This window comes from Cottoperca gobio, chromosome 13 (genome assembly GCF_900634415.1).
Source record: "Cottoperca gobio chromosome 13, fCotGob3.1, whole genome shotgun sequence".
In the NCBI taxonomy this organism is placed as follows: domain Eukaryota; kingdom Metazoa; phylum Chordata; class Actinopteri; order Perciformes; family Bovichtidae; genus Cottoperca; species Cottoperca gobio.
In genome coordinates, this window is record NC_041367.1 from 17610574 (window position 1) to 17635199 (window position 24626).

At 40.0% G+C, this 24626-nt stretch overlaps 2 protein-coding genes across 3 annotated transcripts; both read right to left on the reverse strand.

The window, feature by feature from the left end:
- Window positions 1–5666: 5666 nt before the first annotated feature.
- Window positions 5667–8184, reverse strand: lpar6a (lysophosphatidic acid receptor 6a). The gene has a single exon (XM_029447250.1). It carries the CDS (start codon window positions 7356–7358, stop codon window positions 6258–6260), a length of 1101 nt encoding a protein of 366 aa, XP_029303110.1. The 5' UTR covers window positions 7359–8184; the 3' UTR covers window positions 5667–6257.
- A 6037-nt stretch (window positions 8185–14221) lies between these two features.
- On the reverse strand, window positions 14222–24626 carry rcbtb2 (regulator of chromosome condensation (RCC1) and BTB (POZ) domain containing protein 2). 2 transcript variants are annotated; one of them, XM_029446836.1, is made up of 12 exons: window positions 24392–24626; window positions 22827–22961; window positions 22038–22188; window positions 21084–21250; window positions 20830–20988; window positions 20246–20353; window positions 20008–20150; window positions 19492–19682; window positions 17902–18028; window positions 16079–16218; window positions 15851–15981; window positions 14222–15739 (listed from the first exon to the last, which is right to left on the reverse strand). In XM_029446836.1, exons 2-12 carry the CDS (start codon window positions 22950–22952, stop codon window positions 15599–15601), a joined length of 1584 nt encoding a protein of 527 aa, XP_029302696.1. In that variant the 5' UTR covers window positions 22953–22961; window positions 24392–24626; the 3' UTR covers window positions 14222–15598. The 2 variants fall into 2 exon arrangements, 1 of the variants encoding a protein (XP_029302696.1); XR_003833312.1 differs by lacking the exons at window positions 14222–15739; window positions 15851–15981 and adding an exon at window positions 17016–17308 and having other exon boundaries at window positions 16084–16218.

Sequence of the window (24626 nt, forward strand, 5' to 3'; positions counted from 1 at the left end):
TTTAGTGGAAAACAAGTGAACTAGTACAATCAATATATGAAGATTAGATATCACTTGCCTCTCTTGCTTGACGGTACCTCAGTGGAATTATCTTCGTCTTGTCTGTTTGTTACATGGGGCTAATTGTGTGGTTTTTTTTTATGGAGATAACCTCGGGGGTATCAATGAGCCGTGTCCTTCTCCAGCCTTAGGCCGCAGTGTTAATAAATGAGGTGTGCTCCCGAAAGTCTGGTTTAAAGAGATGTAGAGGTCGTATTTTAAGCATGTCCTTTTTCAGTTTGATTACATCAATGTTCTTTTGTGGGAGATACATCCCTATTTTAAAACAGGAACTTGTAGATTAAACAATAAACATGATGAACTTTAGTAAGAGCTGTAGCTTTCAGACAACAGTGGGTTGATAAAATGAGGACCTCATTCGAGAATTAAAGAGCAATTTTTTTTTGCAGTTAAAGGAGACAGCATTCTGCTGAAGAGGAGAGGGAAACTATTGTGTGGTCTGAGAGGCTCTGTGGAAATTCCTCATGGGGAACACGCTGACCTCAAGGCTGACCTGTAAGCGTCAGCTTTTATGTGTGGTTGTGCTGTGGAGTGTGCTATGGGCATTTGTTTATGAGTCTGTACTGTAGTATTAGTGCCGGGGCCCGGGTATTACTAATCCTGCCATGTGCTTAGTGGAGCCTCTGTGTAAAACTTGATAGGTTTTGATTCCAGCTTCAGTACAAGTTTTGCTGACCCGCTCTTTAGTTACAGTACAGTTCAGTTGACATTTGAGGTACTTATTTTACCACCTATCCACAATTATGTACAGTGAACATGCAAATAAGGATTCAGCATCACTCAAGAGCTGCAGTAACAACCAGCAGGTAATACAAATGTAGTTACTTTTTAAAATGTGACAATGTGCCCCTTAAATAAACCTGGTAATGTAATACACTAAACCTAATTATTACATAATTTGGTTAATTCATTTTCAAAAGAGGTTTATTAACTAATGTATCTCAATTATTGACCAATTCTTAATTGCTTAATATAACCCTAACCCTATGTAGCAGTTTATCATACATCATAAGTACATCATAAAACATTTAGTCAGTTTTTATGTTATCATTTGGCCCAAAGACGCTTTGACAGAGCATGTAGGACATGTGGCTGTTATGGGATTTGACCCATTGACCCTTCCTTTCTCTCATAAGTCTGTCAGTCGCACCAGTGGCCTGTCCTCTCTGGTTAGAAGCTGTAGCTACTGGGGAGGATTAATGTGTCCACATTGGCTAGTCAGACATTGTTTAAATCCCCAGGAGTTTCCAGAGGAAGAACTCACAGCTAAGGAAAGCCCAACCTGTCCCATCAAGCAGAACACACCTAATCATAAAGGTTTTTTTCTTACAGCCAACAGACTGTAATACCATGTTCAGCCAGGCTGATACACTCAGACTGAAGCAACAGCAGCACATTGGATGTACTGTTGTATCTGTATGTTGTATGAGAGTCTTGAGAGTATGTATCCACACCTACCCACCGGTACACCTTCCAAACCAGAAGGTCGTGAGTTCTGCCACCCTTGTACCCCTGAGCAAAGTACTTAACCCTGAGTTGCTCCAGGGAGACTGTCCCTGTAGTTAGTTCACTGTAAGTCACTCTGGATAAGAGCGTCCGCTAAATGACCTGTAATGTAATATGTATGGGGGATGGAGTCAGTCTGCAGTGTACAGTACTTTATTGGATAGCAGTTTTCAGTCAAAATGAGTGCTACAGTGTGTGTAATTGCATGTTAGAGTAGGAATTCCCAGCTGGATTCACAAAAAAGATTTAATCACAACTGTTAACCTCTCTTCCTACAAGTCACATTTCATGCTGGGGCTTTTAATGCACATCCACACAAATGCAAACACAGTGCAGGCATGACTTTTCTCAGTTTGAGCCACAGAGCGGTCTTTTTTTTTTATGAATCATCGCCTGTCAGATCTTTGCAATTTCACTGGAAGTTCTTGGCTCCTATACTTATGTCACACATGCGGCAACTACCATTTGTAGGCACACATTCTTGCCCCAAGGTAAACACTCATCCGGTCGATGAAGAGAAGAATAATGATGAGCATTGTGGTTGAAATGTCCCAATTCAATTTCCTGGCTGCATTGCTGAAATATATAGGAGAGCAGCATGAGCTTTCCTGTTCTTAACAGGCTGAGCACTTGCATGCTGCATATCTGTTTTTGTAAATACCACGGTACCCAGATGAAGGGAGTGTTTTATCAACATTCTGTTTATGCTTTTTGTTTCATTCCTAAGATGTTATGCAACCAGAAGCTTGATCTGGTGAAATAACTCCTCCGGAGATAGATAAGGCCTGTTTATGGTCCAAGAAGACAGGGAGTTAGGGAGGATTGCTAGTTGGTGCAGTTATTTAGCTTACCTCCCTCCTTCCAGACACTGAGCCCATTCCACCGCTGGTTATTAGTTCAGTGCTGCCTCTGATTTTAGAATGAGTAAGGCTGTGTGCTAGCACAACAACCTTCTTTTTTTGTCAAACCACATCCTCACAAATGGCTATTTAATGCAATGTTCTGTCTCCCGCATTGTGTGTTTTTATTGCCTTCTCCTTCCCAGTCCGGAAAGTTGTCTTGCAAGCAAGTTTTCTGACCCCCCAGAGAGTGACAAACTTTTTATTGAACGATAATAATACCTGTTTACCCCAAAAGCAAGGTGGGATTGTAAATACCAGAGATGTGGAATGTGATTCTAGTGTAACTGTGGGAAAATGTTGCAGCTAACTAAATAGGCACTGGCCATATCAGGGTAATAACAGCCATTTCCTCCTAAATTTATCCTGTGAGCCATGCAGGGGAAACGGTGGATTATACTTTGCAGAGACCCCCTTCCCCCCGGATCCATTTAGTGGGACAGGCGTTCCCTTGTCATGTGATCTGGAACTGTGGAGTGAATCTGAGGACAAGGACCTCACCCCAATCTCACCCCCTACCCAGCCCAACCTCGTCTTCCCCGAAAGCACACGCATACTGAGGTCCCCCTAATGCCCCAGCAGAAATTACTCCTGACACGAGTTCTCAACACACCAGAGGATCTCCAGTCAGTTGGGTCTGACAGAACTTCAAAGCAGCCATTAAGAGGTTCATTGGAGAGAACATGCTGGGTTTACTGCTGGGGAACAGGAACATGAAGCTAAAAGTTAAAGGCCGGATACAGACTTGTTTTTTTTTCCACTAAGACCTGAAGGATGGCACTGACTGTGATGACCATGCAGTTTGTGTGACTTTGGAGGATTCCAGCAGTTACTTAACTATGAATTATTTATATGCTGGATCCCTAAATGCTGATCTATGCAAACATGTGTTATATGTTAAATGTGTGTTTCATGCAGACAACATGACCATTTGTAAATCAATTACTCACACCATGTTACTTTCAATTCTTGAAGAAAACCTTGATTTACTCGCATGCCTCCATGGTGAACGAAGAATCCAAAAACTGAGAAAAAAGTCTTGATGAATTGATATAAATGCGGGCCGCCTTTAACAACAACAGCAAGACAATCGCATTCACTACTTTACATTACAGTACATTACAGTTCATTTAGCTGACGCTTTTGTCCAAAGCGACTTACAATGCTCACACTGTTAATTTTTACTCAAATCGCACTATTTAATGCACTTCCTCATCAACAGTCCAGACTCGCACTGACAGTGTTTTGAATATGAAGGCTTTAGTGAAATGCATGTCTTTAGAAAGTAGTGAGCATACAACTGGATAAATGAGACTTTATACAGCACAAGTTGTGTGAGAGTTTGTAAACAAATGTTTTGGTATAGGTCTAGTTTTGCTGTTGTTATAGATTGTTTTAGTTTTCTGATTCTTTGTTCATTGTGGAGGCATGCAAGAAAACATTTTCTCAAAGATTTCAAGGTAACGAGAGGTAAGTAATTGATATACAAATGGTATACTTGTGTGTGAAGTATTGCTTTAGGTAGATAAAACTATTGAACGTCAATCCTTCGTTGAATGTCACAATCTTAGAAGTATAAATGTTTACAACTGTGATTTTATAAAGATAGTTTCTTCCTATCACTCAGACGTAAAAAAAAATCCCAGATCCTCGACCCATCTTGCTCCCATCTGAAATTACCAGAGCAAAGCAGAACAGTGTTATGTGATGACAAGCAGTGTGGCGTCAGTGTTTTCTCACTCTACAGCACGCTGAGAAGGAGAGGTCAGGCTGATTAGATAACTGTTGTGTATGCAGAGGAGCATGCTGGGCTCACGTGAGGTGTCCCATCCCTGATACAGAAAGCTTATACAACCGTAAGACTTATGTGTATATAACTTCATGCCCTTGACATTAAGCAACTTGCTCTAAAATGGAAACAATTAAGAAACGTCTAGAAGTTACACCACTCATTATTTATGAGGAGAGATGTGGACATATTCAGTGAGAACAGCATTTACTTCTTTTATTTAGTTTAGCTAATCAATGTATTAACTTATCTCTACTGCATTTAAACTGTGATTTCCTGTTTGTCCATCTCTGTCTCGGCCCTGACCTTTGGCCCAGATGACAACAGTTATGAACACCTGGTGGTCAGATAACGGTTGTTTGTGCTGAATACACACCTCATTCATGCAGTTTAACATAGTGATTAAAACAACAATTAGTTCATGATGTTCAGTAAACATGTGGCCAAGCTACTCACATTAGGATGCCGCTTTAAGACGGCCTACGCTGCAGATGACATGAACTGCCTCAGAGTCACATTGTACTTGTTTGTTTTCACAACAGCCGGGGTCTTCAACCCTGTCCTCGACTCGCTCACATGGCTTGAGAACCAGAGTTATAGGTTGGGTATGAATAAAGTGCCGCTGACTGACCCTCAGGCTATGTCAGTAAAGTTAGAGCGCCATGTGCTTTCTGTTATTCACTCTCATGCTGTGTTGACTCCTCACTGATGCTTCATCACTTGTAAACTTGTCCACAGCAGGCCATACATGCATTTGTTTTTCTATCAAACTGCAAACAGTACTTACTCATGAATATTTTTCATAATTTATTTTGGGTTTTTTTACTTTTTTATACACATAAGGCTGTGAGCAATTTAATTATGCCGTGTAACTGTTAGAATTGTAATTATCTGCTGATCAAAGGATCAGCTTTACCACTCAGTGCAGATGTTGTTCTTGTGGAGGAGGAAAACAAAATGTTACAGGACGCTAAAATAGAATTTCTATCTAGGTTAAGTTAAACATAAAAGACTGCTCTCCTTTCTAGAACTAACTGATTCGTTCACTATGTTTAAGCAGACATAATTATGGCCTACAGCCCAATTATGCTGTTTATGACCTGGTGAATCTTACACCACGTTCGCATATATATTTACTTAATCTTTGCCTGAATATGTGAATAGTCTGTTTTGTCAGTTTCCATTCATAAAGACTTCCTCTCCTTCACTACTGGTTGCCACACAGGAAGCTGGCACTCCCCAGTGGGTTTCTGACATAAGTCTATCAGACTTTGTACTTATTTACCTCCAAATCTTTGAGTTTTGGTCCATTATGTTGTGTTCAAGTTCAACATTTAAAATCATTCCTATTCCAGCATCAATAGTTTGCATTTGCTTCACTTAAATTATCAAAAAGGTTCCAGATACAATCATTTGTTTTAAACAGTATATGACTTTTATTCATCATGTGGATTTCTGTGTCAGTGCATTTAATGGTCAATAAAGACATATAGTCTACAATGAAATGGTGCCTGGACTAAAAAGAGGCACTTATTTGACATTTACATAACAAAAAAACAAAGCCCTGTACAATCTATAGCTTGGTATAACTTTATGTTAATTTAATAGTTACTATTCTAAAGTTAACACCACAACTTACCACAGAAATGTACAAATTTACAGGCACATGTAGAATTCAATATCATAAGTGTTATGCTGTGCAGTGATCCCATTGTCCTCCAGGTCACTTGTAGAGTAATTATGCTTGACACAATTACAAGATATTCCACAGGAAAGGGAAATTAGTAAATAATAAATCCACAGATGTGAACAAAGGGTCATGTAGCAGTAATACTGCAGAGCAGAGACTGTCAATGACAAGTCCAAACAATTGCCCTGAGATGAAGACTTTGGCAGGTGCTTCATAAAGCAATTCCAAAAAATCCATTCCCATTGTCTCAAGGAGGTTTGTTTTTCTAAGGAACGATTGTAACATTTTCCTGCTAAGTGTAGCAACCCCACCTTCACACTGACGACTCATTGTGAAAGACTTTTGCTTTGAGAGTCCTCAGGCTACACTGCAAGTTGGAGCTGGTTTCTGACTGCAGGGCCTCTGAGAACTTTACTTCATACGAACGCCTGACCTGAGACTTCCTCTTCATGGAGTTCTGGATAGTCTCCGAGGTGAAATAGTAAACAATGGGATCGAAGCAGCAGTTGGACACGGCGATGCAGAGGGCTATTGGGTAGATGGTTCGGACCACCGACTCCGCAAAGCAGCCTTTTAAAGTTTTAGTACGGACTAGAGCGTAGAAAACCAAATTCACATTGTAGGGGATGAAGCAAAAACAAAAAATTAAAAGGTGCACAATTATCATGCGCAGAATCTTTGTTTTGTTCAGCTTGCTCCCACGACTGATGGTTTGGGGGTCTCGCAGGGTCTGCAGCACCATGATGGAGCAGCATACGTTGAGTAGAAGCGGGATGATGAAGCCAACTGTCTCTATGAAGATCACCACCTTGGACAGGTGAGATTTCCACTGATTGGAGGAGAAGTTCTCGAAGCAGAAGGTGGCGTTATTCTTGTTGTTCTCACTCGAGGTGGTCTGCAACATGAACCCCGTAGGGAGACTCCCCGACAGCACCAACACCCATACAGCAATACACACTATCTTAGCATTGCGCTTGGTCCTCAGGGCCCTTGAGCGAAAAGGGTGCACAATGGCTAGAAAGCGATCCACGCTGATGCAGGTGAGAAAGAGCATGCTGCCATACATGTTTGTGTAGAACAGCGAGACGGAGACCTTGCAGAGCATGCTTCCAAAAGGCCAGTTCTGGTTGATGAAGTAGAAGACCCTCAGAGGCAGCGTGAATACAAACAGCAGGTCAGACACTACCAAGTTCATCATGTAGGTCGTGGTCTCATTCCTCAGCTTCAGAGAGCAGGTGAATATGTAAATGGCCACAGCATTGGTGATCAGTCCCACCACAAACACAATGCTGAAGATGGTGCTGTACAATGGGTATTTGAAACCATCGTTCTTGTCGCAGGTAGAGCTGTTTGCAGAGTTGTTGTCAGCCCATTGATGGGTTAAATTGACAGTCGGGAAGGTATTGTTGGACATTCTGGGAGACAATAGCTGTTATGTAATAGCTATATAATGAAAGGGCTGCCCTGCACAGGGAATTCACCATGAATGGAGAGTAAAGCACAGAACAGTCCTAAACCAGGATACATTGAAAGACACATCTGATCATTCAGGCCATTGGTAAAAAGGTTTCTTTCCAACACAACTGTCCATGTTAAAGAAGACTGCAGCACATGGTCAGCATGAGCCCCTCCCCTGTCTTGATGTAGTTATCTTGGGGGTAACCTCATATTGAAAAGATCCCTCCCAGAGGACAGAGATTCAGGCCGGAGCGACCTCCCCTCCCCCTGCCCCAGGCTGCACCCAGCAAGTTGCAGGCTGAGCTTTACTTACTCAGATAAATCAGTCACGCAAATGTGTCTTCTTTTCACTCAAGAAGTCCTCAATTAGAGTCCACAAAAGAAATGATGGCGTGATGCACATCCAGGTCCGTTAGAGAGAGATGTCCTCATGGCAAAAATCCTTCCTTCCTCTTTGTCAAAACTCAGCTCTGTGTTTTTGTCCTTTTTTTTGTTCAAAAGCAGCAACGTTGTCATTAGCTGTCCACCTCTCACAAGGTCCAAACCACCAGGCTTAATCACAGGAACACTGACTGGAGCTTGAGTTGAGCTCCTGCTCTCCGTCTGTGTGTCACAATGTGAGTGTCACTGTTTGTCCAGTCTGTTTCCTGCCCCCCCCCCCCCTTTCTTTCTCTTTCTCTCCCTAACTGACTGAGTAGCTCAGTGTCTACTTCTCTCTCTCTTTCCTCAGTTTGTCTCGTTCTCTGAATCTGATTTTGCTCAGCACGCATCACACTCAGACAGAGCTCTACTTCTGCTTTGTGCCTCACAGGCAGTTTTTGTACTTTGGAAGAGAGAGCAGCTGTAGTTACTCCTCCTACTGCTTTCTATCTAACTCCTCCTACTTCTTTGTCTGCTCTAGTTTAAGTGGGAATCAACCAAAACCACTCTGCATTGTGAGGGAATTCATCAAATGCATAATTAGCTGGAATACTGTAACTATTGTATAAACCCATTGATGCATGAATACATATTTAAAATGAACGTTTTTGAGCAATTCTTACTAGAGCAGTGAGAGAACAAAAGTTAAAAATGAAATATTAAGGGTAATACCAACAATTATATAGATTCTTATAAAGCAATTTTTCAAATCAACTAGTTTAAAAGTGTGCCTTTATAAAGCCAAATATCTATGGTGAAAGCATCTGTTTACTGATACATTTTTAGATATTAAAGCATAACACCTTTATTATGAGTTGAAACATAACCTTATGATAGTCATAGTAAATAAATACTGTTTCCTAATATGCTAGTTTATACTAGGGACTATTTTTATTACATTTATTTAGCAGCACTGATTAGTAGTTACTTTGGTAATTAAGTTATTTTGTACAAAACCTATGATGGTCTTATTTATACAATACATTTGTGTTGTTTAATTTGCTCAAATGCTTATACATTCAAATGAGCTCCATCTCAACCGGCTGCATTATAAAACGTTGGTTACATGTTTATGCATGCGTAATAATATTCCAATAATATGATACTTGGTCAACATAACATAACAACAGACAGAAGCCATTCTTCTTCATAAGTACTCTTACTTTTGACACTTTAGGTACATTTCACTGCTATAACTTATGTGTTTTCTGGAACAGAAGTACATTGTGCTATTGCTACTTTGACATAAGTAAAGACTCTGAATACTTCTTCCACCGCCTGTACAGCATGACAGAAAGGAAAGATTGCGGTTAGTTTTATTTTTTACTCATCAGTCAAGCTGTTAATAAAGACGTCAAAAGTGCCACCACATATCGGATGGGAAGTATACACACATTGAACTGTCTCCTTGTTGTTTATGACAGCCTGTGTGGGCAGCAGCTCTTCTAAAGAAGAACAGCTGTATTCTGAAAGGAAATGAGACAGAACAGAAAGCTTTCTCTATTCAGAGGTTCTTCAGTCCATGCCCACAGCTTTCAGCCCTCTGTGAAATAGCATTCAAGTTCTCCTGTAGTAGAAAGTCCCCACTTGGCAGTCAGTAAAAACATTGAGGCCATTGTTGTGTGTGAAGTAGCTTAGCAGGGAGGTATGTGAAGTTTATAAATAATTAATCTCAGATAACTTGAAAGTGCTCTCATCGTCTTGATTGGCGGTTTGGTTAGTGAATACTGTAAACAGTTTGAGTGTATTTGTGTTGGGTGGCTGTAACTGTTTCAAACAGGAAGTACCTGCTCGGGGTTTCCTGTCAGTAAAAGAATATCTTGTCTAGCAGAGAAAACAAGTGCATTTCTGCCAAATCCACGCTTTGTAGTTCACATCTGAATAAAACCATGTAAATTGTTTATTGGTTAGAATAATATTTCCCCAGTTTGAACTTACTCCAGTGATACAAACATACAGTATCCGTTCTGGTTTAGTAATGTGACACTGATCCAAAGATGGTTCATTTCGACTTCACAGAGTTACCAACAATAGCCAAACAAATGAAGGAAAATCTTGCAGAGAATCAAAGAGTCAGTGGGTGTTTTATAGCCACTGTGCCTCTCTTTGTCAGTCCACCACAAAATAAACAACACCATCAAGGCTAGAGTTAAATGTTCAAGAAAAACCTGAACTATTGTCTTTTACTCACAAAATAGTTCCATCCAGCACATAAAAACAAGCTCTTCACATGCAAGTATGTGGTCGCTAAACAAAAACATGTGCCTGAAATCCCTGGACTGTTACATTTCTCACAATGCCAGGAAACTGTTTTGCACCCCCAAGGCCAAGACTGAAGACTTTTAAATAGAGGAGAAACATGCATGATAAAGATAGCAGGTGACAATACATTGTTGTGTAACGATCATCAGGGGCAGTCAGGAGTATAGTCACACACGGCTTACAAACCTTCAAACTTAACGTAAAACAAAAACAAAGAATGCAACATGAATACGACTTCACACTTAAGATTTGTGACATAACACCTTTACTCAAAGTTGCTTCTGAATTAATACAAACTTTAAACCCAAAATAGAAAAGTCTGGTCTTGTGTTAGACAGATTGGGCAAACTAGCTAACTAGTTATACTGGCCTGGAATGTGCCATAAACAAGAACTATAAGCTAAAATATGATAAACATTCATTAATAATTAAAGCAAGATCAAAAAGCTGAAGAGATATTCTCCTCCCTGGATTTGTCACTGGGTAACCTCTTTGATATTACACACAGTCATTCTGTTGTTTCTATGCAGGGCTAACTGTGAGCTTCAGAGGTGCTGGCAGGTGGATTGTGTTACTATTAGAGTAAGAGTAAGGCTAGCTGTTTCCCCCTGCTTCAAGTCTTTGTGCTAAGCTAAGCTAACTGGGTGCAAACCTTATATTTACCATACAGACATTAGACAGTTAAATTCAATTCAAAAAAGCTTATCATAAAGCTTATATTTCAGTTTAGTACGAGACTGTAATAAAAGTAAAATCAAAACATACTTTGACAGTCTGAAAACTATTTTAAAATTCACAAATTCTATTTTACTACACAAAAACGTATATTAGATTAAAGGTGTCCCCGTTATTCTTACCACACCCTGTATCTTCCTTGCAGGTTTTTTGAAATCTAAAAGAAGTCTGACTGGATGATGCAAAGTTGCACATCAGGATATAAACTAAGCTAAGCTAACTGGGTGCAAGCGATAGCATTATATTTACCGTACAGACATTATAGAGTGGTGTCAATCTGTCATCTAACATTCAGCAAAAACGGGGAAGGACAAGTATTTCTCCAAAATAATAAACTATTTAAATAGAAAATAGGTAGTAAGTTCCCTTCACCTTAATGGCCATGCAACTACATTACATTTAGCGTAGCGACTTACAGTGAATTAACTACAGGGACAGTCTCCCTGGAGCAACTCAGGGTTAAATATCTTACTTTTGTTTTTTTTGTTGACAAAACCTCAGTATGCTAACTAATGACAGTAGCACAACATATATCAAACAGTAAATACAATCAATATTCCTATTAAGTTATATGTGGTTGGTGTAAAATGTCATTCAATTCAAAGAAGCATGATGACAATATAAAAAGCTTGGATTAAAATAGATTTGGATTTGAGGCACACATGTGACTTTTAAAACAAATGACTTAATCCCACCTCTTGAAGAAGTATCTAAATAACACATCTGTCAGCACCAAACTCACTGTGTTTGATCTCTGCAACATAAAAATCAGCAGCCCAAATGAAAACTGCTGAACAAATGTCTAACTTGGTAAAAAAAAAGACATTCTGGACCACGGACAGCTTTAGTTCGACTCAAAGGGCTTTCGGCTCATTCATTCATGTTCACCTTGGAAACAGAGACTGCACAAATGTTGTGCTAGGCGCCCACAAATAAATAATGACAAGCGAAACCGGCACAACCCAATAGTACTGCAGTCCATACACGAACCACTAAAGCCAAGGAAGTGTTTCAGGGCTGCCACAGCAACACATAGTCTCAGCGAGTGTAGAGACCAGAGCCCTGAAAACAACTTTAAGGCAAATAAGAAAAAAGGTCCACAGTAGGCACACAAGGTAAGAGATTGTTATATCAGTTAGGCTGCATTATCCTTCTCCAGACTCTAAAACATTAAAGTAACATTTCCATGCCTGTATGAGCTATGGGCAATACAAAGATAGTGAAAATCCTAACTTTCTTATCTCGTTCTTTATCTTCTCTTGGAAAAAGAGTTTAGTTTTTACCTAAGATTTTTTTCTTCACAAAACGAAAACTACATCAGAGACCTGACATTTGATAAAACATGAGAAAATAGTCTGCTGCTGGTCTTTGAAGGTCTGTGCTCTCCCACACTGCCTTATCAACTTAAAGCTTTTGACTGCTTTGTAAAATAAAAACTCCCCCACTGCAACCACTCTCTGCATGTACAGTAGTATAAAAAGCTCTTTTACCACGTCTTACTGACTCACTGAAAACCAACACGAAAAAAGTGCCATCCGGTCTCCTGGCACCGCTGGTACGAACACCATGTTTGTAATTTAAAGACCTTGCCCGTTCGTTAAAGCTTGGTATATATGAATTGAGCTATTTTTCACTGACGGATAAATAGCCATGAAGATGGTTTCATTTTCCCGCTTCACCATTTATTTCACTAAATACTGTCATCCTCAGAGAGCTGAACGTCAGACCTTTAATTCTGTCTCGAGGGTAAAACAAGTTACACCGCATGCTGGAATAGATATGCAGAGTGGTATTAAAGTTATTTCTGAGTGAAAGACAAGCCAGGCGATGTATGTTTAAAGGTTTCACAGATAATGGAGCAATGGGAACTAATCAACTACACAGAAAACACAGGCTGGTCTTGAGTGAAAGTTTTACTTTACTTGAGCATTTCCATTTTGTGTTACTTTATACCTTTACTACTTTTAAATTCAGAACTACTTGGAGTTATTTTTAACATTGTCATACTGCTGTTCTAAATTAAGTGAGAGATCTTTCACCACATCTTTTTATTTTAGGTAAATTCAAAAGGTTTTAACGTGCTAAAATGAATCCATATTTTAGATCCTGTTTTTATCAGTGCAGGGAGGTTTGCATTTGGTGGAGTGCCAGTTACCGTTGGCAGCTGTGTGCACTTCCTCATTTCATTCCTCATACAAGACCGTTTAGCTCGTGGCTCAGTTATGTTGAGTAATTGTGTGTGACAATATACATATGTTTAGTCTGAGGCTTTATCCATATCATAACATATTAACTTGACTGACAGCCTAATTCTGCATACACTGTTAAAAAGCCCCTTGCCCTGGGAGAAACATAACACGGTAAAGTGCAATGATTGTCTTCTGTCAACTGTAATGCAAAATGTAAGGAAATAAAAAGCCAAAATCACCAGAGAATATTGCACCAAAGTGTTCTGTACTGTATGTAGCACATTGGGCGATATCTTCAAAACCATGTGCAAATAAATTTGACATAATTTGTTTTGGGAGCCATTAGCTGGAACCGAGTAAGTGAATTATGGTCTGTTAGCTGCTGATCTGGCTTTCATCACAGTATGACCAAACATGCTGTCTGACAGGGCTCAGCGCATAATGAAGCTTATATTTAAGTTTAGTCGAGCCTGCATGATAGTCTCCGTTATTCTTACCACACCCTGTATCTTCCTTGCAGGTTTTTTGAAATCTAGAAGAAGTCTGACTGGATGATGCAACACTGTAAAGTTGCACATCAGGATATAAACAAGCATACATGTAGCATAACAGGCACTTCCTCTCTCTAGCAGGAATTCTTCGAAACTGTGTTTGGTACATCTCAATGTGCAAACATGAGTCAGATTGTATTACATCCTACACGCGTTCCAATCATTGTCTCCACTTCCTGTACAAATGACATAACTCTAGCAATATTTCGAGTTGTGTATTAAGTATTGCATGTCTTTTAAACAAATCACGTTGCAAGTTTAATTTGCTTACATATCACTCACTGGATAGGGCGACACATAACCTTCGAGTTTAGAGTTAGAGCGGGTGAATTATGCAGATAAGAGATGAGTTAACCTTTTGTTATTTGATAGCAGTGTGACACAGGTGTGAAAACGGCAACATGTGCTACCCTGGGTACCCAGCAGGCTTTCAGCACCGAAATGCATGAGGATGAAAAGATATTCACTGCACACTGCCACCGAATGCTTAACGCTGCGATTGGTAACACAGAGTTAATGTGTTTGTAGCTGCACATTTGCCCAAACATGTTGTATGGGCTGAAAATGACCTTTAGTATTTTTGTGTAAACATGTATGTGAAGGCTGTACATTGTTGCACCAGACAGAAAACCAATCACAGCAATAAAACAAACATCAAATTATGCAGTAACTTATTTTAATACATTTTAATTTATCAAATGTTGCGATTAGTGCCACCGTCAGCAGCTTACAGCGTTTTCCATACAAAATGAGAACAAGCAGGCATTTTTAATAATTATCAAAATGTTCCAAAACATACAATAATTGGCTTGTTAAAGTTAAAGCATTTTGTTACATTCTATTTAGACGATCTCAAAATTTAATGTGGAATGATCTGGTAACTACAGTTATAGACCTTACGGTCCTATAGGCCTATATTCAACAGAAGTCAGTTGGCAATTACACAAAGCCAGCACAATTTCATTACCACAAGGTGCTACCAGGGGAGAGATATAGAGCAAGACTTGTAAAAAGATCCAGGAGTTTGCTGCCAACATAAAAAACCCCAAAACAATAAACAACCACATTTTTGTAAACATACCAAATTGCAATGAAACACAACTGTAAAATCAGCTGCACCTACAGCGTAACATCTCCGACAGGCTTCATGGGAACCAATATGCTTTTGTAAGTCAGACACCGTTTCAAGCTGCACCGAGAGGGTTAATCTGAACACAAGTAAATGTGCAGTAGGATGTCTTTATCTCTCATAACTGACTGCACCTTTACATATCAGCCTGCAGACAGTGGTCGACAGTCAACAGTGCAAATGTTGGTCAGTACAAACACCGATCAGTAACCACAAGTTTGGATGGCAAAGGTGAATAACTACAATATAAAACAAAGTGGCAACATTTAACATTGACAGAAATGATCATTTGAGGTGTCAAACACGAGTAGCTGTATTTTTTCCCTATTAAACACTAGGCTTCAAAGAAAAGCAGCACAATGTGAAGGGTCATGGCTACAGTTCAATATACGCATTGATCATTACTAACTGTTAAAGGGCAGCGCGATGAAAAAAAAAAGTATTTACACCACAAAGCCAAACCCTTATATTGCAATGTATTATGTTTAGCATAAAGCATTTCCAGACAACCTGCATGAGCTGGTTGTCACTGAGAGGCACCCCATCTGTCTGTTGACTAGCTTCATCAAACAAATCCCACACCTAATTAGCCAAGCCTATTGTCAGTGACACAAAGACGACCACTGTGGTACATCTTTCTTTGCAATGCTGGCCTGTGACGGCTCGAGTAGTGCAAGCCCTTTATTTACGTCCCAAGCAACTACTGTGTTTCGGCTGGGTTTAGAGCAGTGACACAGACGCATCAGTCAGAGGGTGAAACCTTAAACTCTTTGCCTCTCCAGTGTTAACATCCCCAGCGACGAGGCTTTGAAGTGCTGATCAGCCTGGTGTTTACTTTGGTCTAGGGTCGACTCTCAGCAGTGAGCTGAGACCTCATCGCCTTGCATCCATCACTAGAGGGGCACTCTAGTCAGTTTTTGAAGGCCCCGTAGCGGCTGGCTTTACTAATGAAGTTCTTGAGCAGGTCGTGGTCCATGTCTGCAAAGGCCTGGGTCTGCGTGACAGCCGTTAGGTGGTTGACGCAAAACTTGAAGCAGAACTCCTCCAGGTCCTAAAAATGAAGAGGGCTGTCTGGTCAGTGCTGAGGAGTATAACTGACTAGCTACTGAGAAGGGCCCCACCACCATGGTGTTTGACTGTGTGTCAGGGGCTATGAGCTTACCCGCGCCTCATACTTGACAGCGGCAGAGAGCAGAGTGATGGCGTTCTCCTCAGAAATGCCTCTCTTGATCGTTTCCTGGCACAACCTCTTCAGCCTCATCTCTCGGTAGAACGTGGCCAAGTCTAGCAACCCTGCACACACAAGAAAAACACACAGGTGAGTGTGTTTAGGACTTCTGCACTGACTTTCAGTGTGTCAAAAGGACTGTGGTACATTTTATGGGCTTACCAATAGCATCCTCTGGTGGCAGGTTAATAGTGTCTGTGTAGAGGTACTCCAGAAAGGCTCGGTACACCAGGTATGAGAACTGGTGAATTTCTATGGTATCCTCATCCGTTTCATTAAGCAGTGCACGGAAATGCTCACATCTGGAGAGGGAAGAAAAGGAGCTGACTTCTCCAGTGACATGGTAAAAGATACCTCACCAGTAAATTAGCATTTTGTAAGCGTATGTATTACAAAAGGGTACTTAACACTACTGCCATTTTGCAACTCATGCTGTAGCGATTCAAAAACAATATCCTTCTTTCCGAGAACTCAAACCAAGATTTGCATTCATTTGTTATCAAAGTTCTGTTTATCATTGAGGTAACGCAGTGCAGTTTGCAGTTTGCACTCGCAGCAAATTGCATTATCACTATGATCGATCACACAACTCAAGCCAGAGTCTGCAAATTCATTTCCATACTATATGGAAATCAATGGAAGTGGCTGCATATGAAGAAGGAACAATATCTTCAAACATCTGAAACACTACATCATTTAAAAAACATTCAACAGCAATATGAAGTGTAGATGATTAGTAGTTAATGAACTAAAACACTGCTATGCTCTTTTAAAATGCAAACAGGTATACTGAGAATTTCTTTATTTTCTATTTATGTAAATCATCTTTTCTCTCCGATACCATTTTATCTGCATCTCACCACTACACAATTTCCCTCAAAAGCTCATGGGTGTTTTCTTTTAATATATTGCAATTGTTACTATAACATTGTGTCAAAGTGAAAATTAAATATGGTCATACATTCTTGTCATCGAACTTGAGATTCACTCTTAATGCCTTGATACACTTCCTGACACAAAGCAGAGGCACTTTGCCAACAACCCACAGAATCTTTCGTATTTTTTACTTTTGGCCCTCTGCATTATAAATACTGATTACCAGTTTCCCTCACTGATAAAACACCGGCTCCCTGTCATTTCTTCTCGGGACACGGTTGAACAAACAACAGAATCTTCTTTCTCAAACGTGTCATTTGCATGTGATCTTGCCAAAGCACGAGTTTTGCTCTGTTGCATATTCGTGTGAGCGTGTGCACAAGGGTTGATGTCGCAGACAGTCTGGCTCCTTCCTACTGACAGTGCAAAAGAGCAAGGGACTGGAATGCAGATCCTTTGGGTCCGAGTGTGGTTATTAAAAGAAAGGCAGGAAACAATAGGTCTGTCTTTGCTCCCCTGTGACATCAACAGGAAAGAAGAGGAAACACTGTCTAACAGATGGAGTTTAAATAGAGGCAACACAGCATTCAGTAGGTAACATACATACACACATATGTAGATATTTATAAAACGGACATGTCAAATCAAGCAATCTGATTGGTTCTTAGCCGTGATATAATGAGCGTATATCACGGGTATAATTGTAGTTACTTTTCACAACAATGGTCATATCAAAGTTAAGGGGGATGTCTCCCACACACACACACACACACACACACACACACACACACACACACACACACACACACACACACACACACACACACACACACACACACACACACACACACACACACACACACACACACACACACACACACACACACACACACACACACACACACACACACACACACACACACACACACACACACACACACACACACACACAGACAGAAAGGAAGAACAGAAACTCTTAAAAGAGTCCACCAAAGAGGAAAAGAGTGCAGTGGCCCAACATCAGAGAAGAAAACATGGAGACATGGTTTCAGTTCCTTTATAAAAGAATCATCATGTGCCTCACACTTTCTTTGACTCCTTTTCTGTACCTGATTTTCAGCAGGGCTTTGTGAACATGGATACACTTCCCATCAACCAAGAACTTAAGGTCTGAAATCTCTGGGCTGTCAAACTCCTTCTTCAAAGACTGGGCAACAGTCAGGTAGTCATCGCCATCTGGCACAAAGAAAGACAGCAACTTGTTTTTTAAAGAACGACTTAATAACTAAATGTTTTCTGTTAAATGAGGCCCGTCTCTGAAGTGCTTAAATAAGTGTTATGTCTTTTTTACAGTCCCGTAACAACTGCCATATTTCACTGTAAAAAGGTTCAGAACACCTATGTACAGGGTACACAAGTAAATTATTTTATTAAAAATTACAATAAAAGGGATGCCTTTAGACCAGGGGTGGGAACCTTTTTCCTATCAAGGGCCATTTTATTTTTTACAACATCCTTCGAGGGCCATATTAATTATTGAACTCATAACCTCTGCAATTTTTTTAAGACGCAGCCCATTCATTTCACTTTTCTTTTATGCTGTGCAAAAAGGCAACTTTTTTTTAATCCATGTATCTTTCTGTTTTTATCAGAAATCAGAATCCTTTATTAGTCCCACAACGGGGAAATGTATCTTGTCACAGCAAAAGAACATATGAAGTTAAAAGGCAGTAAACAATAATTAAATAGAATAAAAAATAATATAAAGTACCAAGTGGTTGATAGAAAATAAAGTGAGTATTGCACATGGCAGTGATAAATGCACAGCAGTGGTGGAACAGTCTGTTCTTGGTGTGGTGGTCTACCTCTCTATCTTTCCATGTTTGTATGTTACGCTCTGCAGAGAGCTGCTTGTTGGGCCAAACTCCGCCGAAGAGTAACTTTATCCAAACGCACTCGTCCTTTCAGCTCGTGCAGTTCGGCATGTCTCGGGCAGTAATGACGCTCGAGATTATTTTTCATCACCGCAAGCGCGTCCGCACAAACTAGACACACTGGCCTTTTACTTCCACAGAGAAATAATCATTCGTTAATTTCTCCTGGAAAGTGCGACATTCTGCATCCAGCTTTCTCTACACTCGCCACGCTGCGTTCACTGATGTCAACGACCGTCTCGTTTAAAATTGAAGTGTTTTGACATGACGTGACCACGTGATGGCCAGAGGTTCCCCACCCCTGCTTTAGACCCTAATGATATGACGCTCTTGTCTCAACTTCGTTTGGAGTCAGTATTTGTTCCTCTTCAGAACAGGTAACAGACAGAAACAAATTGTACTTATGAGAGCACTGTGGCTTGTTAGTTAAACAGATTTTCCAGAGGGATGTCAATAACTTTACAAAACAGGAGTGTAAACTAAAAAAGTGATATGTTTCATGCTCCTCAGTTTGGGTTGAGTTCAAACAAGATCATCGGTAAACATATGATTGTTTAACATGGACAGGAAACCACGTCTAGGGATTTGTACTTATGACACACATGTGCCCACTGCATGGTATATTTACCTCTGACCAGTAACCGGCTAAATGGGACAATGTCATATGATTAACAAAAACAAAATCCTTAACTATTGAGGATGTTTTAGGAATTATTGGGCTCTTCTTTAGCTCTAAAAATATTTATTTTCCTACAACACACTTACCTACTGAGAGGAGGTGCCACGTGACTGCTGGTGTGGCAAAGCAGGCAAACACATCATCTGTGCTGCTGAAATGGGTGAGGTGGGGGCTGGCCACAGCCTGACCTCGACACTGACCCCACATCAGAACCTGCCCGCTCTGGGTCTTAGCAGCTGACGTGTGGCTCGTGTGACATGCAGCCACCTCCACCATCCTAGTGACAACAGCATAATTCAAACCTTAAAGTACTGCAGATGCCTTCTTATGCAGACTGTTTGTTGATATATGTTTAATAAAAGAGGTAAAGAGGGCATTATATCATAGACAAATAGATATCTCAAGTGCACTACTTCTCTAATGATACTTCTCTCGAGTCAGCAATCAGTCTCTCATTACTCGATGATGTTAAACAATGTATGCCTTTGAGGCATTTAGCGACTTAATCGCTCAGGATCTTGTCATGCAGCCTTCAGTGACCTGTTGTGGTGGCAGAGAGGTGTCGCTGTTAATTGAGGCCAGGGTAAAAACAAAGTACTAACCTCTCCTTGTCTGTGTTTATTAGCGTGGGGAGAGCTTGGTTACTCTTATTGCCTGTTCCCAACTGCCCATACGAGTTGGCTCCCCAGGCGTAAACCATCCCCTCATCTGTAAGTGCCAATGTATGCGCATATCCGCAGGCAACCTGCACATGGGAGAAAGAGTGTAATTAAGCAGGACGTTAAGTGAAATCAATTATCGACAGAGATTTATGAGATGCAACTCTCCTAAGGCTCTTACCTGGACGATGTTGACACCTTGGAGAGCAGCGATCCTGCACGGGGTCTGCTGATTTCCATTGTTGCCCAAACCTAGCTGTCCATTGCAATTGTAGCCCCAACCGTAGATCTACACACAGGGGACAAATGCAGACTATGCACACACTATATCAAGGCATCAGCCCTAGATACCTGCATATATTTTAAATACTGTAAAAAGTCTGACATATCAACAGCTTATTTCCATTTTATCTACATTGTTTTCCTTCCCTTTCTTTTAGTACATATATGCATGTTCTAAGGTGTCAGCATTTGCAGAAACGCATTTAATGTAAACTGCAATGAACACGGTCGTCCTAGTGGAGAAACCACAGCAACTTCTGGATTCATGGGGACTAAAAATTATTTTATTTCTAAAGAGTGTGTATATTTCTTTTAAAAGAAAATAAGTAAAAACATAAATATGAGTCATACTTTTAATGTGAACAACTGCTCAATTCATGAACATCATGTTCAGATGTGTGAAACACATTTGCAGTAGCCTTCTGAGAGCACTGATTCATTGATGTCTGTGCTGAACATCTGCAGATTAATGTTACCCATTACCTCTCCGTTGTCCAGTACAGCCATGGAGCAGAGCTGACCACAGGCGACGTTAACCACCACTTTGTTCTGCAGGCAGCTGCTAACCCTGCGTGGTGTCGGCTGGTTGGCAGTGGACCCCGAACCTACTTGGCCTGAGTTGTTGTAACCCCATGCGTACACCTGAACACAGAGGTAAATGTTCAATGTCAAAATAAATATACAGATTAGATTAGCAGAGAGAAACTCACTAACGGACACAACTGATGATAGGTTACCTCTCCATCTGTTGTAAGGGCAATAGTGTGGTGGGAGCCACAGGCTACCTCTGTCACTCTCTTGCTGAGGAGGTTCGTGGAAACCAGGGCAGGGGTCAGTCCGTGGTTGGTGGTCCCATTGCCCAGCTGGCTGTAGCCATTATGACCCCAAGCAAACACCTCTCCGTCTATGTAGCAGCAGGCAAACTTTCATTTATGTTGTTTCAGTGGTTAATATTTTATTAATAGCTAAGAAACAGCTGACTTCACATGATTTAAAGTGGAGTTAAGGCAACTGGATAAAAGGCTAAATCTGTAATCCAAATGTGAACGAAAACCTGTTAACAATGTAAAATATTATACAGGTCTTGTAATACAAGATCTGACAGTTGACAACAAGTAAATACATTTTCTATTTAATGTTTCCAGATGCTGTAAAAGTATTGTTTATACCACTGACTGGAATAAAACGCACTATATTTACAAACCTGATAGGTTGGCTAACAAAATGCATCGTTTTTATGTACAATTACATTATCTACATGAATCATTTCTATGGTCAATTGTCGACAGTTTGATGCAACATTGTGCGACTTGTTTACCCACGAATAACAAGTAGGCCACTTGTGTACTAAACATACTGAATTATTAAATGTCAGCATACAAACATGTCCCTTGTAACTGACAATGGTCTTTAGCGGGAAGCCTTATTAATCCACAGAACATTTAGTGTATTTGCTCAGATCATACCCCTATGAATACAAGTTATCAGACTCTAATTAGTTTGTTTGTTTATGCTGTTTGGGTGTTGATTAGGTGATATGTGACAGTGTGTGGGCAGCAATGACACAGCATAATCATAAAAACAGATTCTAGACATTAGCATGAATCAGCTTGTTGTTTGTGATGTCATTTCTATGCATCTTGAGGACAAGTTCCCTCAGGGACAAATAAAACTCTGCTGGACTGGATTACCTGCAGTTGCGATAACAACATGCGGCCCTGTTCCATAGCTTAGGGACTCAATCTTCTTTCCACACAAGACATCAATCCGGCGCGGCTCAATAGTGCTTTGAAGGTCTCCGAGCCCCAAACAGCCGCTGCAGTTGGTGCCCAGAGCAAAGACCTGCAAAGACCAAACATCACTGAAGATATGGTACCGATATTAATAAATTTGAGAAATAAATGTTGTTTACTGATTAATACGGACATCCCAGTTTACAAAACATATTTTGTGAGACGACATACTGAGAGGAGACAAAATAATATAAAAACACTTCGTGAATAGGATTTTAATTATGGTTTGAAATAAGTGTCAAGTCGAAGGGTGCCAAATCTATATGAAATGTTAAATATTTTTCATATGTCAAAGTTGAATCTCTCTATTATAACCGGTCTATTATTTGTTGATTAATTGTCTATAAAGTCTCTAAAATGTCAGAAAGTTCCCAGGGCAATAGAGACAAACAAATGAGCAAGGGTGGCAAGATGAGGCATGCCCGACACCTCTCCACAGGATAAAATGGAGCTTGCTCAGGTATAAGCCTGTATGGCTAAATATAGCCTCATTCTATCTACTTATCCCTATAACTGGAACTGCAACCTGTTTCACAGAGTGAGAAGTCTGAAACATGTTATATCCACTTCTAAATAGACAATAATAAAACCTATATTATGAAAGGAGAGTAAGTCTATCAGGTCTTGCAACAAATCTTTTTGTAAACAAGAGGATTAAAGCACCCTTGCTTAAAGCTAAAGTGTTACCTCATCATTAACTGTGACATAGAGGGCTTCATTTGCAGCACTGCCAAAAACACAAGCCTGCCGAATAAGCCGTAGTTCCTCAGGAGGAAGGAGCGCAAACACTGGCCACTTCCCTACGTCCAGCATGCTACTCAGCTGTGAAGGAGAAAAACACAGATAAAGACAATTAAATACCAGTCATCCACAGATTTTGTTAAAAAAAAAATATATATATATATATATATATATATATATATATATATATATATATAGAGAGAGAGAGAGAGAGAGAGAGAGAGAGAGAGAGAGAGAGAGAGAGAGTACAAAAGCAGGAAATGTGGGAATATAAGAATCAAAAACTTATTTTACTTCTTTTAACATGTGCATGCTCCTTTACCTAAGCATTGTACTAGGTCATCTTTGAAAGAAATAATAGATTCATAGAGTACAGTACAATACAAGACACAGACAAGTCACAGACAAGCAGACAAGAACATGGTGCATTTTTAATGTTAAAGTAACATAAACATATAATCATTATTGCTGTTGTTGTTTTTAATAGTACAGTTATCAAAATATTGCAAAAGGCAAAAATCGGACCAAGAGAAGGTCAAACTAGACTGTTAAATTAATATGTCAAAAGGAAAATACTGTGAACTGGATATTAAGTATTGTTCAGTCTGCAGCAACCAAGGTTTTTTCTATGTCTCAAAAGTGCTAAGCTCAGACAGCAAGTAGTCACTGAGTCCCGCATTGTAGATAGATTAAAACATGTATGCGTGTTGACTGAGGTAAACCCATTAAAAGTGTATTTGCTGATGCAAAGAGTGAAATCCAGGTGATATAACCTGGACATCTTTCTTTGCTCTACAATATCTAAAGCCTGACACTGTTTCCAGTACAATAGAAACAAAACCATATGTGAAGGATGCACTCTTCTGTATAATTTACATCATGATGTTCTCAGGGTGGCATAACTAGCCCACATAAATAGATTTGCAATGGGTTGCCTGGGCCTCTCTATTTAATGAAGCATATTTATAATTTTGACTCAATGATCAATATATGCTTATAAAACCTCTAAACTCATATTAGACTAGATTAAAAGGCATAGAAAGGGAATAGCGTATTTAATATGATTAACATTTGGCATAAATAATTGACATTACATTTGACTCTATATCATAACAAACAAACTTCAAAGTGTTTTGAAATGACCATTCATTGCCATATCTATCAAAACTACAGTTATTGTCTCTCAGTGAGCAGTAACATAAAGTTGCGATCAGCATGAATCCAGATCTCATGAAAACACTCATCCCAACTAATAGTACTTTTATGATGTCCAACACTTCAAATGCCAAAGAGGATACACATATACAACGCAAAAGAAACGGGGCATGATTTGACTCGCAGCCTGGGTTTACAAACTAACCATACAAACGTTGCTATTATAATATATATAATTTAGCATCTACCATTAACTGTAGCCTGCCCATCAAACTCAACGATCCAAAACAAACCTAACCTAATTAGCGTAAGGAGTGTTGCTGGGAGCCGCTGACGGTTCAAACTGTTGACGTTACCTTGATGTTGTCCTAGCTAATGTTTCGTCCGCGGTGTCGTTTTCTAATCACTGAACACTGAAACAACAAAAAGTTGTCAGCCAACATATTGGCGTATCAAGTTCCTGATGGACTCATCTCTGTAGTCTGATATGGGTCTGGCTTCACTTCAGTTGCTGTGTGTAGTTGCACCTTGTTATAGTTAGCTTGGCTCGCTAAACCACCGCCTGAAAAAAATACACCACCACTTCCTGTA

Bases quoted from the DNA above. Each gene is read 5' to 3' on its own strand.
- lpar6a (XM_029447250.1), bottom strand. From the start codon at position 7,358: ATGTCCAACAATACCTTCCCGACTGTCAATTTAACCCATCAATGGGCT.
- rcbtb2 (XM_029446836.1), bottom strand. From the start codon at position 22,952: ATGCTGGACGTAGGGAAGTGGCCAGTGTTTGCGCTCCTTCCTCCTGAG. The intron at 19,683-20,007 runs GTTAGTACTTTG...TGTTGTCACTAG, and splicing joins ATAAACACAGACAAGGAGAG to GATGGTGGAGGTGGCTGCAT. The intron at 16,219-17,901 runs GTACAGAAAAGG...TTCCCTCTCCAG, and splicing joins AAAGCCCTGCTGAAAATCAG to ATGTGAGCATTTCCGTGCAC.